Source organism: Onychostruthus taczanowskii, unplaced genomic scaffold (assembly GCF_017590055.1).
Source record: "Onychostruthus taczanowskii isolate IOZ18803 unplaced genomic scaffold, ASM1759005v1 scaffold1, whole genome shotgun sequence".
NCBI lineage: Eukaryota > Metazoa > Chordata > Aves > Passeriformes > Passeridae > Onychostruthus > Onychostruthus taczanowskii.
In genome coordinates, this window is record NW_024496525.1 from 25,722,110 (window position 1) to 25,739,234 (window position 17,125).

At 39.6% G+C, this 17,125-nt stretch overlaps 1 protein-coding gene across 2 annotated transcripts in view; it reads left to right on the top strand.

The window, feature by feature from the left end:
* LOC121332507 (protein unc-79 homolog) overlaps nt 1-17,125 on the top strand; it is an 89,978-nt gene that overhangs the window by 2,309 nt on the left and 70,544 nt on the right. For both annotated transcript variants that reach the window (XM_041398012.1, XM_041398020.1), the window contains exons 2-14: nt 582-674; nt 1,949-2,004; nt 2,630-2,759; nt 4,039-4,103; nt 5,875-5,963; nt 7,133-7,173; nt 8,373-8,401; nt 9,466-9,692; nt 9,982-10,153; nt 12,516-12,746; nt 14,460-14,650; nt 15,478-15,601; nt 16,897-17,037. In XM_041398012.1, coding sequence (XP_041253946.1) covers nt 582-674; nt 1,949-2,004; nt 2,630-2,759; nt 4,039-4,103; nt 5,875-5,963; nt 7,133-7,173; nt 8,373-8,401; nt 9,466-9,692; nt 9,982-10,153; nt 12,516-12,746; nt 14,460-14,650; nt 15,478-15,601; nt 16,897-17,037 — 1,589 coding nt within the window. The remainder of the gene's footprint in view (nt 1-581; nt 675-1,948; nt 2,005-2,629; nt 2,760-4,038; nt 4,104-5,874; nt 5,964-7,132; nt 7,174-8,372; nt 8,402-9,465; nt 9,693-9,981; nt 10,154-12,515; nt 12,747-14,459; nt 14,651-15,477; nt 15,602-16,896; nt 17,038-17,125) is intronic.

Genomic DNA, 17,125 nt, shown 5'->3' on the forward strand with positions numbered 1-17,125 from the left:
AGTAACTCACTTCTTGGGAGACCAGGAACTCCAGTTACTTTCTGTGTGAGGTGAAAGATACTCAGTGCTGCTGTTCATCATGATCTCAGCACGGTTCACATAACCATGGGACTGATGTTTCTGGTATGCAGCTACAACTTGAGCTCTCAGCAGGTGCTCCCTGAGCAGTAATCTGTGCCCTGCCCAGCAGCATCACCAGCCCCAGCCCTTCCTCGGCATGCCTCAACAGCAGGCTTGCCATCTCACCCTCCAGTTCCTCTTCACCCTTCCTGCAATCCAAGGTCTAGGTGCACTTGGCTGTACAAGCGATGTTATTTTGACCAGTCTGTGGGTTCTGAAGGAGAGGGCTTGAGAAGGCAACTTGATGCAATTTGGGGATGAAGTCACACTGATCTGGAAAACCAGGTGTGCGCTCGGTGCATCAACACCTAGCCATCTTTCTCTTCCACTTTTTTTTTTTTTTTTTCATGACATGGCACCTTAGGAATTTTATCTGTGTGAGTTGGAATCTGTTGTGTGCTATTCTCACCTGATTTCCCGATTACAATAGAAAATGTGTTTATTTTTTCCTTTCTTTTAAGTGGGATCTTCAAAACGAGAAGGTGTTCCAGCACATGTCAATCTGTCTGCATCATCAATGCTGATGATTGCAATGCAGTACACGTCAAACCCAGGTATGTGTAAACATGCAACATGGTATATCATTCATTCAGAAACTATCAGTCAGCAAGTATTGTCAAATGCAATCAGAAAAGTTTTCATATAGGAAAAAATGGTGTTGTTTTCCACCACAGGATAAAAAATTATTTTTTTAGTCAAAACTGGAATTTCTGAACATCATGCAAATAATCCTTATGTAGGTAAGAGATCCCTTTGTGATGGAGAAATAGGATTTGGCCCAGGATTGGAGACCCTGATCTCACGTTTGACATCAGAATATAGTGCTGATACGTATAATGTCAGTGTTGGAGAGAAATACTACTTGCCTTTACTACAGAAATTCATAGTAACTATGATTCAAATATCACTGAATTGACAACTGGTACTGCTTTTCTAAAGAAGACAGGTAATGCTGGCTACAGCCTTAATGGAAGTATAATGAACTTACATGTAATTATGAGTATCTAAACAAAAGTGAGGCAGTCCCTGTTAAACCACTGGGATCACATAACCAAATTGAAACAATATTTAATCCCAGTGAGCTGTTACATTGCATAATCATCAGCTGTCAACTATCTCCTGTCTTATGTGGATGGGTAGATGGTGTGTGTGTGGAGGAACCCCACACTGCATTGTGTGAGGAGTGTCACATCATTCTAACTTGGTTAACACAGGTAAATAAAAGCAGAACGCCATTTTTAAAAGCTGCTTGCAGAAGTCAGTTTTTTCATTAAATGTTCTGTCTTTGTTTTTTTGTGATTTCTGTGTTCAAACCGTCAGACAAAAAGTTGCCCTGTGGTTTTTGGGAAGTCAGACATGTAAAGTAGTTCACTTGGTTCTCATGTTTGTTTGATACAGAGTGGCTCCTATAGCCTTTTGTATATGTGGGAATATTATACTGTTACATATGACTTCCATTGCTGCCTCAAGATAAATGACAAGATACCCATTTACACTGTGACAGAGGAACAAAGTTTTAGTGAATCAGCAGGTATTTTTCAACTAGATGTGTTTGAAAAAGGTGTCCATTGCTGTGCAAAAAGCTGTACCCTCATGGTAATCATCTTCCTGCATTTTTTGTCAGAAAGAAGTTATTAATATTCAGTTTGTTATATTTTGTGATGATTCTTGTGGTATTGATTCTTTAGCAAGCTCTTTAAAATAAAAAATATTTGAATGAGGCATAGAGTTCTAGATGGACAAAGCAAAGCCAGTCGGCTGATTATGTAACTTCTGTAGCCTGAGTTTCCATGTCCATGTTAAGTCTATACTGTCTTTTCTCTCTCAGTGTATCACTGCCAATTATTGGAGTGTCTCATGAAATATAAGCAAGAAGTATGGAAAGTAAGTTTATGATCACATATACTTTGTGGAAATGACTGTGCTTGAGTAGTAATAAAAACCATATGGCTTGAAAATTGAAGTGACTATATGCCAAGAAGTTGTAAATGATCTTTATATCCAGTCCTCCCTCTGGATTATGGAGAGGAAGGTCCCTCTAATTTTTAGTTTACAGAGGCAGTTCCATGTTTTATAGAAACGAGCTCTGTTTCCTATGTACTATGTGGCTGTGGCTCCAATAAGTGGAAATTTTAATAATGAGCAGGCTTCTCAGTTCATGAGGGACTGGACTTCTACGAGAACTATTTGTGAGTATTGTTCTCTGAATCTGCTCTGCATCTGGTTTATTTATCTCTATCTCACCTCTTTGCTCCATGACTAGGGAGAGAATTAATTTTGCTCTGTTGGTACACTGTGGGATGGATGGTTGCTGTTGCATGCTCTGATCAAACTCAGAAGCTTTCAAGTTGGTCGTCTAATCTGTCTCTAAGAGCATACAAAGGAAGTTTCTTAGGGCATGGAATGTATTATTTTTGTGTGTTCAGCTATCTTTGAACAGAAGTACAATATATTGAATTGTGGTGTGTTACCTTGCAAAAATGAACATTTTGTACATGTCTTTCCTTAGGATTTGCTATATGTCATAGCCTATGGACCATCTCAAGTTAAACCTCCAGCAGTACAAATGTTATTTCATTATTGGCCCAATTTAAAACCCCCTGGAGCAATCAGTGAATACAGAGGACTTCAGTACACAGGTCAGTGCAGCTAGTTTTGTATAGGCCAAAATAAATAAATGATGATAAGTGTTAAAGTCACCTTTTTACAGTTCTATGATGGATTTTGACTCTATTTGTTTGATAAACTGTACTTTCATAACAATATGCAGTGTCCATTTATCTGCATTTTCAAAAGATGTTATGAAAAATAAAAACTCAGATCATGTCTAGTAAATATGTTGTCTTACAATATTAACTAAACCTGAACAGGAGAAGAAATAAGTATCTTGTTTGTAACAAATAGTCTGTGAAACTGCTGCTTGGGCCTCCCAACAGTTCTGCTTTCTGTTCCTTTCAATTACTGCTTTGGTTGCTTTTGTTTGCCAGGTGCTAACACTGCTGCTGTTGCTAAGATTTCTTATCTGGCTGTTACTGTCAAAAAAAGTCATGTGCTGTCAGGTGCAGTTAGTACAGTGGATAAATTTTCAAGGTTGATTATAGGATGAAAATAGGGGACATAGTCAGGAATGCAGCTGGAGTAGGTTCATGGTACCAAGTCCTCTGTCTGCCAGACTCCCCAGAGATACTGATGGGATAGTGCTGCTGCGGGGGCGACTGTCCAGCAGCAACTCATTGCTTTTCCTGCTTGTCTGTCTATACTTGTTTCAAATAATCTCTGTCATATGACATAGGTTTTGGTCACTTTTAAAATTTTTGGACCAGAATGTAACATTTTAAATTATGAAAATCAAGGGTTGGAAGAAACCTTAGAAGAACCCTAGACCAACTCAAATGCAGCTTCAATGTTCCCGGTAGAAGTTTGTCTGATCTGTTCTAAAGCTGTCCATTGAAGGAAGGGTTAATAAATTTTCTTGACTATTTAGAAGAAAAAAAAATTCTTCATGTACTGCTTTGCATCACTTTTTCCATGCAAGCAGGTCTGTAAACCAATCATGATAGGATTCTTTTTGAACTGTTACTAGTACTGGATAGACTAGGGTTTTTCCCTTATATGTAAGTTTTTTGCTAATATATCCCAGAATGGGATGAGTATTATCTGCAGTTGCATGATATTTTCTTACTTTTTTCTCTCTGAATCCATGGTTCATTTAATTATACTGTGAATAAGTCAGGAGGCAGGTATGTTCAAGGTTGTTTATTGTAATTATTAAGCTTCCTGAGGAATGGCTATTTGTATCATACTTGTATTTGTATAGTACTTAGTACAAGAGGATCGTGTTCTCAACTGAGGCCGCTAGACATAAAGAATATAAATATCTCTTCTCATTTATTAATCAGCTGTGTTTTGGTTTTGCAGCCTGGAATCCTATTCACTGCCAGCACATTGAATGCCATAATGCGATTAACAAACCCGCTGTGAAGGTACTGCTGTTACTTTGGGGGCCAAACCTAGCTCTCTGGAGCAGGGGAGGTTGTACTTCAACCCCAGCCACAGGCTGTGGTGGTGTGCAGGTGACCAAAAGCAGGTGCTAAGGGATCAGCAAAGCCTGTTGGCACCAAGGGGCCACACCTTTGTGAATATGTTCTTTGGCTGCCTCAAGCAAGATGAGGTTTTCCCTGAAGCTACTGTGAGAAATCTTGAAATTAAACATGGTGATGGTTGTAGAGTACTTTATAAAATTCTAAGCTGGCTCCTGGCTAATCCATGTAAATGTGTTCCTGAACACACACACACACACACACACACACATGTGTCTAAATACGTGCACAAATACTACTGTGTATTCTGTAGGTACATGTTCACCTTGATACCTTGATTGAGCTCATGCAATGTGCCTACTCTGGTTATGATCCTTTGCTTGGAATGTGTCCTAAAGCAAATAGCAACAAAGCTTTACTTACCTTTTCTGCAGCCCTCTTTGAGGAAGGTAAATTGTATCTTTATTGTTTACAGGCATAGTGAAAATGAAAAACTTTGACCAGGCTCACAGAACAATTTGGTAGCAGAGGCAAGAACAGCAGCCCAAGTCCAGAACATACTGCAGTTAGGTGTACTGATTAATTAATTTGTATCTATCTAAATATGTAGGTACAACCAATTTTCCTGGCGTTGACTTGTATACTAATATAATTTCTTTAGTCAAAGAGTTCTGCAGTGAGCCTTTTCCACAGGCTGTGATAGGACATAATGATGGCACTTACCTCAAAAGTCCTGCAAGGGACCACCTTCTTGCCCACTCCAGTCATTCTCAATGATTCCTCTCTCACAGGAAAAATGCTGGAAGGTGCTTCATGTTGTAGTGATCACTAGATTCAGGCTAATAACACAATAGAGTAAAATGTTAAAGTACAATTTCAAGCTTTACCGATTAAGTACCTCAATATTTTTGAGTGATCTGTTAGCCTAATTTTGACAGAACCAGTTTTGATCAGTCATCACTCAGAAAAATGCAGCCTGTCCTAAATAGATGATTTGGTTAACAAAGATGAGAAACATTCAAAGAGGTATTTGTCTTTATTTATAAAGTCTTGCACTCCAGTGGAGTAAGAGTGATCAGTGGTTAAGATGTGGTGTATGCATACTACTGTTCAGTGTTTCCTTTGTAGTACAAAACACTTGAACAAATGTGCATGGAACTGGCTGTTAACTGTAACTGTTTTCTGTAATTGACTTATGTGAAAGGATAAAAGCTAATGCAAGACAAAGTCTGGACCTATGTTGCCAAGGGAACTGTGAGTCTTTGTTCTGTCACTGCAGTTGTGCTCTATACTTAAAAACCGTGATGACTGAAAATTAGATTTTGCTGGCGTTTTTGAGACAGAAAAATCTAGACCTTTCCATTACCTTGTCCTAAACAATGGGTCCTCTTAAGTGCTTTTTGGGGACAAAATAGTAGCGGTGTATAGTGAATATGTGATGTGAGTATATAACAAAACCTACTTGTCTTTCAGAAAGTGATCATATTGGTACTGCAATATGTCATATTTTTTTACAGGCTCTCACATCCCTGTCTTTGTTAGAAATAGATTGAGATCTTGTATGCCACATGCTTAGTATTTTCTTTCATTACTAAATGCTCTTAACACACATCAAAGCTGTGTTACATTTTAGGTCCTAGCATTAATATGTTGAACTTTTTCAGCAAGCTTCAATGAGCAGAGATGCTAATCCTTTTCCTTCTCCATGTTTCAGATGTGCATTGACCCATCTCTGTCTGTGGCTTTGGGTGATAAGCCACCTCCCCTATATCTTTGTGAAGAATGCAGCCAAAGAATTGCAGGGTAGGTAAACCAAGAGCTCAAAAAAGATAAATATTGTCAGACTCCAGAGTTCAGAACTCTGTAGTTTTGCTTTTTTGCAGTATGATTAGTATATAATTCATATAGGTAAACCTGTTGAAATATATGGAGCACACTACCACTGAATATGAATAAGGATTACAGATATTTACCCCACATGATCAGCATTTGCACCTGCCTTTTAACAGAGCTTTTAATTTGAGATCTCTGCAAGAAGAGATACTGTGGGATGCATTGACTATGGTAGGAAAACCTCATTAATGAACCAGCTTGTGCTTATGAAACATTTTTTGTCCTCATCCATTAGTTGTCATTTGAAACTGAACATTATAGTGAAAGTTCTTTTACAGAGCTTTCGCTAATGTTTTGTAGCATGTATTTCAGATTGGTCTCTAAGATATACCAGGAAGCAGCAAAGATCACAGAAATTGATCCAGGATTGGCCAGTACTGGGAAGGAATGTACCCTGAAATAAAATAAGCTCACTTTGTTTTCATTTTTGGTTGACTTTTTTACCTTTAAATTGCTACTTTGGCTTGCATTAGTATACAACAAAATCTACTGATACTTGCAGTCAGTGCCAGTCCTTACTTCAAATGGACAAGGTTACAGATAGCTCAGAACCTAAAGGAGTGTTTTCCTCCTCAATTTCAGACAACTTTAAATCACACTGGCTGTGGGAAAAGCAATTACATCTCACCTTAGGTTTTTACGTCATCATTGAGTTAAAGCAGGAAAAAGTAATTGAATTTGGAAGAAGCATAGCTTCTAAGGACACTCAGAGAAAACAGTACTGGTACTTTGGTTTCTTTTCTACATTCGTCTGTTATTCTTCACTATCATTTCTTACCTGTCAGACTTTCAGAGGACACACTCTTTTAATTTGATAAATTTAGATCTCAAACGTAATTTCTGAAAACCTTGAACATGGTGACCAACATCATCAAAGTGGTAATTTACAGTAAGACAGCACAACAAAGAGATGTAATGTAAACCAGTCTACAATTTATAAAACTACATTTTGAAAAAAGCAGCTTCAGAATAATGGCATTCCTACCACATTGATTTATCTAAATTTCCTCTGTGCAAAAATAAATCCATGTGTATATATATGTATAAAAAGAAAGCTAATTATATATACATTTTTACAGAGATCACAGTGAATGGTTGATTGATGTTCTTCTGCCACAAGGTAAGAGATATTTTAAGGGTAGGTACAAACTAATCATAATTGCACAAAGCTATGCTGATATTTCTCCATACTGTGTTACTTGAACTGCTGCATTCTGTTCAAAAGTGTTGGGGTTTTGTTTTTATTTTAAAGTAGTTTGTACTTAATGCTGCTGTCCTAAAAGTATTATGAAGAATTGACTAATCCTCTACCAGAAATACTATGCAACTCTTTATGTGTGAGAAAACAGAGACAATTGAAGAGATTTTCAAATCTTGAAGCATTCACAATTGGAGCCAAGTTTTTATAAAGTACTTGTGTCCCACTGCGCTGTCCAAAAAATGGGGCTAGTTCTTCCAGTAATCTGGGTCTGATTTGAATGCTCTAAAAGCTGCTGAAAATCTGTAACACGAGACTGCAAAGATTATCAGAAAAGGTCGTAAAATATTTTTTGATGATCCAGTCATTGATCCAATCAATGTCCTTTGGCCAGTGAGAAAACCTGATATTTTCTTATCTACTAGAATGCAGACAAAGTGTGTTGACAGACTAATCAGCATATTACCTGAAATAACCCTTCCAGGGATAGAATGAAGACACTGCCTCTCTCTTTGCTTTGCAAACTGAAAATTCTTAAGCAGTTGAGATTTTCTTGCTGTCTGCTTTTAGCTGAAATGTTACCCAGATAAAAATGTTTTATTTACTTAAGGGAAGCACATCTTCTTAATCAGCCCCTTAAACTTACTGAATCATATGTTGCCAGGGCAACAGCTCAAATAGCTACTGCTTACAGGTCGACTCTGCAAACATTTCACTCTGAAATTATGGGCAAGACGTAGTGGCTGCTTTGGCATTGTTCACTCCTCTTTTATGCCAAGAGCTTTCACAAGCAGTGTGGGCCCACCTGAGCCGTGTCCCACAGCACGCTGTGTGTGCAAGGCGTGCTTTCACAAGTCTGTCCGTGAGGCAGAAGGCGGATGGGTTGCAGAGCACACCACCCTTAATGCACCAAGGCTGTTATTGCATTTCAAAGTAGAAATAGCCATAGGCCTGAGTGTACGGTGTCCTCAGTCATGCAAGCTGAGGGGTTTCAGTAGTACCTGGACGCACAAGTTTAGCCCTGAGACTTCCTTGCAGGATGTCCATTTTCCCCTGGCTGCCGTAGTAAACCACAAAGATGGTCGCTTTGTGTTCATGTTTTGTATGCCTTCCCCTTACAGCTGAAATTTCTGCTATATGTCAGAAGAAGGTAAGATTCAGCCATTTGTGTGATGGGGCATGATTTGATGTTGTGTGTAATGTCATTCCATTACTGTGTAGTGCGTTCTTCTTTGTACCATTCCAAAATTTCACAATTTATCCATGAATGCATTTTTTGGTGGATGGAAATATTTCAGCAGCAGCAGGTTTCTTTTTGTTAAAATTGATGATGTTGATTGGAGTTGTAGGTTTTAGTTTAAGTGGCAATTAGTAAAGCAATCCAATTGTGCAGCAGAGCTCTGTTTGTATTCTATAATTCTGCTTTATGAGGAGGATAGAACAGGAGATGAATTTTAAATTTAAGTGTTTATATATCTTCTCATCTCCTTCAAGTCTTAGATTAATCCTAAATTGGGCAAAAATCATACTGTCAAATGTGTATTTTTAAAAATACATGGACTGAAAATCTTCAGTGCTTGGCTCTGAAAAGGTTGCTGACAAAAAGAATCTGCTTGCAGTACATACCAGCTAATGTGTTTTGATAAGACTTTAATAGCAAGGAATACAGTGTATAACATATTCCAGTTCTCATGTGGCAAAGAAAGTTTTTCTGTTAGGCTGGATTACTAGGTGGCAGAAATTTCAGGTGCTTATTTCAAAGGCTTGTACAGTTTCCTATGATAAGGCAGATCCTTACATAGCATAAACTGTGGCATGGTGGCGGCATTTTTTTTGCACTTGTAAGGATCCATCTGTTGCTTCCTGTAACTTAAAAAGACCTTCTGAAGCATAAGCAGGTGATAAGAGAACTACTGTAAAATTTAGAGGTTGCTCCAAGTCAGGAGGTTGAGGTTAATGATTTAAATGTCAGTTTGGTGTTTCAGAAGAGGAGCAGCTATGACATTTAAGTCCAGGCCCAGCATTTAGTTCTGAACTTGTCTTTCTGGAAGGTCAGTGATGTTTGGCACCAGGAGATTGCAACAGCTGTGCTCAGACAGAGCGATTTTGGAAACTGCCGACACTTGAGCCACTGCCTAGTGCTGCCTCTCATCCCTGTGTCCGGTTCCATTTCCTGCTGACCTGTGGCCTGACAAACCCTTTCTTCTTTTCCAGAACTGCAGCTCCCACGTCAGGAGAGCGGTTGTCACGTGCTTCTCGGCGGGCTGCTGCGGCCGCCACGGCAACCGGCCGGTGCGCTACTGCCGAAGGTGCCACTCCAACCACCACAGCGAGCTGGGCGCGGCCGCGGAAACGCACCTGTACCAGACCTCGCCGCCCCCCATCAACACCCGCGAGTGCGGCGCCGAGGAGCTCGTGTGCACCGTGGAAGCCGTCATCAGGTACTGCGAGCCGTGGGTGCGAGGCAGGGTCGGGCTTCGGTGCCCGTATTGCCTGCGGGTCTTGTGCACGGGTGGATTTTAATTTCGTTGGGATAATTTGGGTAGTGGAGGGTGGCTCAGGTGTGAGTGTTGTCCCGATGAGGAAGTCAGCCTGGAATCCTAGGATTTGATGTTATTTTGTTTCAGGAAAGTGATGACATCGTATGGCTCAACATCTAGTTAGTCTTGATTAGAAACCTGTATCCGCTGCAGGAAAGGTGCATTCACTGACCACAAGCCTGTTTTGTAGCTTGCTGAAAGAAGCGGAGTTTCATGCAGAGCAGAGGGAGCATGAGCTCAACCGAAGGAGGCAGATGGGCCTCTCCTCTTCCCATCACTCCCTGGACAACACAGACTTTGATAATAAAGATGATGACAAGCATGACCAACGCCTCCTGAGCCAGTTTGGTATATGGTTCTTGGTAAGAAATTCCTGCTTTTTTTCTCTCTTCTTGGTTGCCTCTCCTTTACTTTCTGAAGTCTATTTTACCTCTATTTTTTTCCCTCACCTCTTGGCTTTAGTTAGAGATTTATTCTGATTTGTAAGCAAAAATTTGTCCTATGAAGCTACCAGACTTGGAAATTTCATAACTAGTTTGGGTGGAGCTGCTGACTGCCTCTGAGTCTGCTACAAAGTGTATAACAGAATTATTCACTCTCAGTTTTTTAGTTGACTTTCTATTTGCCATCAGCTTCTGTTCACAAGTGCCCCCTGGTGAGTGCCATTATTTTAACTTTAAAAGGCAGGCCCCTAAAAATCTATTTTTCCCCTTCCAGCTTTTAACATCACTTTCTGGAAGCAGAGCTTTCTCTCTTACCTCTGAATAGGCAGGAAGATTCTTAGTAGGATGCTGTTCCTTTGTGCAGTCAGCTTGGTTAAGTTGTGTCAGTCAGTCTACTTCATTCACCTGGTGTGGGTTGACAGAATGAAGCCCTGCTGGTTCTACCCCCACAGCAGCTACCAGAGATTATTTCAAAACAGCAGGACTGCTGCTGGCTAGATCGTGAGCAGGCCAGGCTGCAGCCTGATAGATCCTCAGAAACTGCATTCTGCAGTTCTCCTTAAGTAGAATTGTCTTTCTCAGGCTCTTTCCAATTCACCTTTCCTCTCAGGCTCTCTTCAGTCACACAGTGACAGGTGGGCAAATAGCAGGACCCCTCATCCACTGTCTAAACAGAGATGGGATCTCTAGATGGCAGGGTGGTAGGTGTGGAATTCCGTAGTGCCAAAAGAGCTGCTCTGCAGTTTCAAGTTTATTTACAAGAATAAACTTTATATTCTACTGACATCTTGTGTATTTTGTTGTTTAACATTGTTTTAGAATTAAAGACATCTATTATTTTAAATTATTTTTATTGTGCCGTGTCTGTCTATTCTGTATCAAATAATGTTTTACACAGACTGAAGGTCTGTATTTCCAGAAGTAGAATTGAGGTTATGTTTCACTGTACATGCCTCATCCCTGACATTCAAAGTGTACCTTTCTGTGGTAGGGAGGAAGAACTCAATGTCTCCATTCTATTCCTGTAAAATCCCTTGATCTCTCTGTAGTGGGTATTGACAGAGATGAGCACACAGGTTGAGAGAAATCTTGGCTTGCTGTTTTTCTTCTTAAAATGACTAACTTTCATATAGAAACTGGATAAGGGGTCAAGAGCTCCTTTTAAAAAGGCTGCTGGCTGATACTGCCTTTGAGTTAATGCTGAACTGAGCCAAGCACAAGGAAGCCAACACCTTAACTTCAACCTGTAATGAAGTAAAAGACTGTACTTTGAATTGGCAGGAGGATTGATAGCTGTCCCATCTCAAGAAAAATCACGGAGGAAAAACATTTTTAAATTGGGTTCTGGTTTCTCTGGGAAGGAGGGCTGTCGTTTTTTTTCTCCAGATATGGCACAAACATTGCTCTGTTGTTCACGTGCTGCCAGGCAGTGCTCACCAGTTTCAGTTTCAGGATGCCAAGTGCCGAGTGTGCATCTTTCACAAGGAAAAGACAACGAATAGCTGAGAGGTGGCTGAAGGGGCTTCTCAATTCTCCTGTCAGCCATTCTTTGCATTCAGTTCAGCAACCTGACTTGAAACTTGATCTCCTGTACCCAGAGGGTACCAAGAGCTCAAACATCAGGTAATTAAGGGCTTAGCAGTGTGCTGGTCTGTGAACTGGGGTAGAAGCTTGGTCTCAGATTTGTGACAGCTTTACAGTCCAGGTATCATTTTAGAGAGAGGGGAGAAGAGGTGAAGAATGTTAATCATTAGTGGGAATTTCTGAGGACTTAAAACTCATATTCATGCCCCAAATGAGGACAAAAATTCAAGATTGGAATCTTTTTGCGAAGATCACTAATTACATTAGGTAGGCATTTTCTTGCAGAATTTTTGAAGTTCTTGATTTGACTTGTCTTTTTATCTGGTACATCTTATATGTGTGTATGTATATCATATATTTTACTAGATTTACAGTACCTTCTGAAATTAAAAGTAATTTTAAAGTTCAAATCAAAAAGTTTGTCAAAGCACTCTGTACTGATTTTTTTTGGTGTTGAAAGTAAACAAAAAATTCAGTGCCTTTTTTTTTTTTTTCTCTCCCATTTTATCGTTATTTTATAGTTAGGAAATATTTTATCAATTGTCCTGTACTAACGTCTACTTAAAACTGATCATGTAATTTGCCTCCTATGTAATCTGCATCCTCATAACTCTGAGAATATGCAAAATCTAGTACACAAAAAATTTCCCACTCTTAATTCTAGAAATGAAAGTTGGTTTGTGTTTCTCTCTTCCAGGTGAGCCTTTGCACGCCCAGTGAGAATACACCCACAGAGAGTTTAGCAAGGCTGGTCAGCATGGTGTTCCAGTGGTTTCACTCTACAGCTTACATGATGGATGATGAAGTTGGAAGCCTGGTTGAGAAGCTGAAGCCCCAGTTTGTTACTAAGTGGCTGAAGACTGTTTGTGATGTCCGGTTTGATGTCATGGTTATGTGCCTCCTGCCGAAGCCAATGGAGTTTGCCAGGGTAAGAACAATTTATCTGAAGGCTCCCTTATTTGCTACAGAGATTAAGGTCTTAAGTAAAATCACCTTTTATTTCCCAGCTCTGACAAGACAGAAATCTCAATGGTAGAGGGAGCAGTGGAAATTGGAAATTTTTCCTTTTCACAGCATTTTTAGTTTTACTGTGTTAGAAAGTAGGCATTATTTACACTGATGTGAAGGCAGGTTGGAAGAATATTATAGGTATTGAAAAATACAGTATTTTTGATAGCTGCACATTTTCATTATGCTGCTGAAGTACCCAAACTTGTCTTCGCTAAAAGGTGTCATTTGCCTACTCCCAGATATAAGCCTGTCCTTTAGTGATGTTTCTTTGCTCTTTGCATACTTCATTTCTGCAGCTGTGAATTAAGGTTTATGAAATCACAGAGTTGTAACTGAAGGGAATTCTGGGAACACTGATGCTAACTTCAGAGACCTAATCTGAGTGTTAAGATCCCAGTCTGACATGGTTTGCCTTGCTGCTGATGGAGAGAGATTTACCTGGAAGGTTATCCAGGGTGCCTGAGTGCAACTGTTGGTGCAAATTCTAAAAAAAGTCCTTCTTTCTGTCCATTAGTTATGAAGCACCACTTAGTCATGCTTTTTGTAAGACTTTATTTTTCTGTCCTTTCCAGAGGACATGTTGGGCTTGTTTCCTAAAATTAAGTGGCTAGACTTGGAAGGGCCGTAAAGACTCCATGTGATGTATTGCATCATCAGACACGAGCTGTACATCATGGGTTTTTCATGATGTAATGTATGGGATTTGCTGTACATGTGCAGACCAGCATGGGCATGTTTTACTCAGTAACCATTGCTGCTGGGAGGCTTGTAGTTCAGCTGGGGCAATTTGAGAGGTGGATGGATGCTTCAAATGTTAGAAACTGAACAAAAGAGACCATGGCTTTGAGGTTAAGGGGAGAAGGAAGGACTGAACCTCATGCTGTAATCTCTTACAGATTTTTTTTCTTGGATCCAACCCTTCTTTTGACTTTTGTTACCCCCTACTGCAATACTTAAAGACTAGACCAAAAACTTTCCAGATTTGCAAGGCTTCACTTGAACATGAAGACAAATAGCCATGAAATTAGCTGTGATGAATGAAGGAAAAATAGTTTGCTGGCTGAGACTACCAGTAATTGCTGCCAAAACAGCAGGCATCTCTAGAGCCATTAGTCAGGAACAGCAGATGTGAGCCGAGGTCAGTTAGAATAATTAATCTCTGTATGCCAAATACTTACATACTTGGAAGCATTTTTTTGCTTACATCACTGAGACCCTTTCTTCAAAAACTCCTAAACAAACACCCATGAAAGAACACCTTGTGCAGACCAAGTTTTTCGAAGTAAAGACCCAGCACTGTAACAAGTTGCCCAGACCAAAAATTGATGTTGCAGGTTTGACCAAATAAAGCTGTGCCTTTTTGAGAATTACAAATAATAATACACTGAATCATGGCCTGGAAGTGAGCAAACTTCATTTAAGTCTTGGACAAGGCTTTTGTGTATTGTTAGTCAAATTAGAGGAAAAAGCAATGCAGCTCCATGGCTGAATTCTAAATTCTGCCTTGAAGTTATTAATGATCACCTCCAAAATTTCCTGGCTGCAACACACTGAGCAAATTTGAGATACTGAGCGAGTTACAGGGATTAGAAATGTTGTTCATCGGTATGATTTTTTGAAATACCCACAGGTTGGTGGATACTGGGACAAATCATGTAGTGCTGTAACCCAGTTAAAAGAAGGGCTGAATCGAATCCTTTGCTTGATTCCATACAACGTGATAAACCAGTCGGTGTGGGAGTGCATCATGCCAGAATGGCTGGAAGCCATAAGGACGGAAGTGCCCGATAACCAACTGAAAGAGTTTCGGGAAGTGCTGAGGTATGTGGGCATATGCTGGAATCGTTCTGGTTTTGCATATGTTTGTTGAGGGTTTCAGCATTGTAAGATGGTGACAACTAATGAAAATGCCTATGTGTGCAATAGACAGTAGTGAGTGCATGCTTCAGATTTGTTTTTGTATCTTATGTTTAGACTAAAGGATTTAAGCTTTGGGAAAGTTTTCTTTTATTGCCCACTGTATCTTTGTGTCAAGAGCCAACTACGTGGATGTTTCTTTGGTGTGAGCAAGGCATATTTTTAGTGTGCTTCCTGCAGCATGTTGGAAGGACCATCTTTCTCCTCCTGTCCAGTTGATGAGAAATGGTGGGGATTGGCAGAGCTGTATTTGTTTGCTAATATCTTCCCCTATTGAGCAAAGGAAACCGCAGAATAAGATTGGTGATAGTTGTAATTTTATGGCTGGTTTATTACTTTGATGGTAGAACTTCACATTGCCTTTTAACTGATGACAGGGCTCTGAAACTGACTGTAAGTTCATATTTGTAGGTATTGCTGTAAACATTTTTTAGTGCAAATGTGGAATAATGGACTAGTGATATGAGAAATTTTCAAGTTTTTGCATTGGAGTTTGGAAAAGATATTGCTATCAAATGAAACTGGGCATATGTGATGTCAATTCTTAAGGTGCATCACCAAATTCAGAGATGGCCTTGCACAGTCAGGACAGGTGGTATCAGCAGCCTGGCTCAGCTGCCATGGAGGGTGAGGCTGCAAGTAAGATTAGCTTCCTACCAGTTTTCTGTTCTGTCTCACACAGTGTATGCCATGCTAACTCAGTGATGCTATATTTTTGTTCTATTTTTCAGCAAAATGTTTGACACTGAGCTCTGTCCTCTCCCTTTCTCCTTGGAGGAGATGTTTGGCTTTATTAGCTGTCGCTTCACAGGGTATCCATCTTCTGTGCAAGAGCAGGCGTTGCTCTGGCTGCATGTAAGTGTCCTCACTGGACAAGTCATGCTGAAACAGCTGAATTTTGAAATAGAATAGAAATAATTTAGAAAAAGAATCTGCTTTCCTGAAGTTGATGCACCCCTTCTGCCCTTTGCTTAGCGCCAATATAAGGATGGTTGGTAGACAGACCCTGAGTGTTGCTAACCCATCAGGAGCAATGACCTAGCTGACAAGGTGGGGATCAGTCAAGGGTTGCACTCGGTAATCTTGGGAGTCTTTTGTAACCTAAACGATTTTGTGATTCTTTAAGAATGGAAGCCTGGGAATTTCTTTAACCATTTTTGAAGAAAACCTTTGTTGTCGGTTGAGTCTTTAGGGCCGTTCAGCTGGCTGACTTTTTTACAGCATCACTTTTTAGTCTCAGCAGAAATTGGTCTGTAGATTCCAAAATTAATTCCGGACTCCAGAAACAGCTGGAGTTGTTTCTGCATATGGAGAGCTGGGTTAGACTAGCTCTATACCCACCAAGCTTTCTGCTGCTCTCGCCCTTTTTGTGCTATATTTGCCCACAAAACTGGCATTCACCCAATGTTACAGGGAGCTACAAGGATAATCATGTCAGCTGAGGGCAGTAAATTCAAAAAGGATATAAAATTTTCCACAGCACCTCTGAGTAATACCTGTACTTTTCATTATTGCTTCTTTCCTGCTGAGGGTTATTTTAATTAAGCCTCTACAAAGACCAATTTACCTGACTGTAATTTTAAGTTTATAGGTATACAGAGTTTTCAAGTAAAGCATGTTTTTTTAGATTTTTCTTGAATTAATGACTCTTAATGACAAGTACAAATGAGTTTATATTTATCTGAGTAATTGTGGCATAATAGATTGGGAATATTCTCCAAGTGATGTGCAATTAACAGTCCTGTCACTATGCTGACACCTGTAGGCTACCATTCTGACCAGATTCTTAGAATAAAAAAAGGAACTCAGTTTTAAGGAATAATAAAAAAATAGTTATTCATTCAAGTATTGGTAATATTTCTGCTTTACAGAAATATTTTTATGGAATAACCTCACACCCCTGCGTGTTTGTGCATAAAATGGATCTCAAGGTGCACCAAGTGGATGCCAACAAGTATTTTGAAAGTGCCTGTTTTATTTTGCCCTGATTATAACAGAAATCTAAGCTTGCACCTCACTTCATTGAATCCCAAAATTAAATGCACAGAACATGCTGAACTGAGGATCCTGTTACAAAAATGCATATAAAGTAGCTGGTGTTTGTGATCCAACTTGAAACTAATGCTTTCTTATTTATTGTCTTTCCTTAGGTGTTGTCTGAACTAGACATTGTGGTTCCTCTTCAGTTACTAATCAGCATGTTTTCTGATGGAGTTAATTCTGTAAAAGAATTAGCAAATCAAAGAAAATCAAGAGTCAGTGAACTGGCAGGAAATCTTGCAGCTCGGAGGGTAACTGTTTTTTATCCTGCTTATTTTTTTTGCTTATAACAGTCTTCCTGATAGAGTCCACATGAAGAATTAAAAATCATCTTTCAAT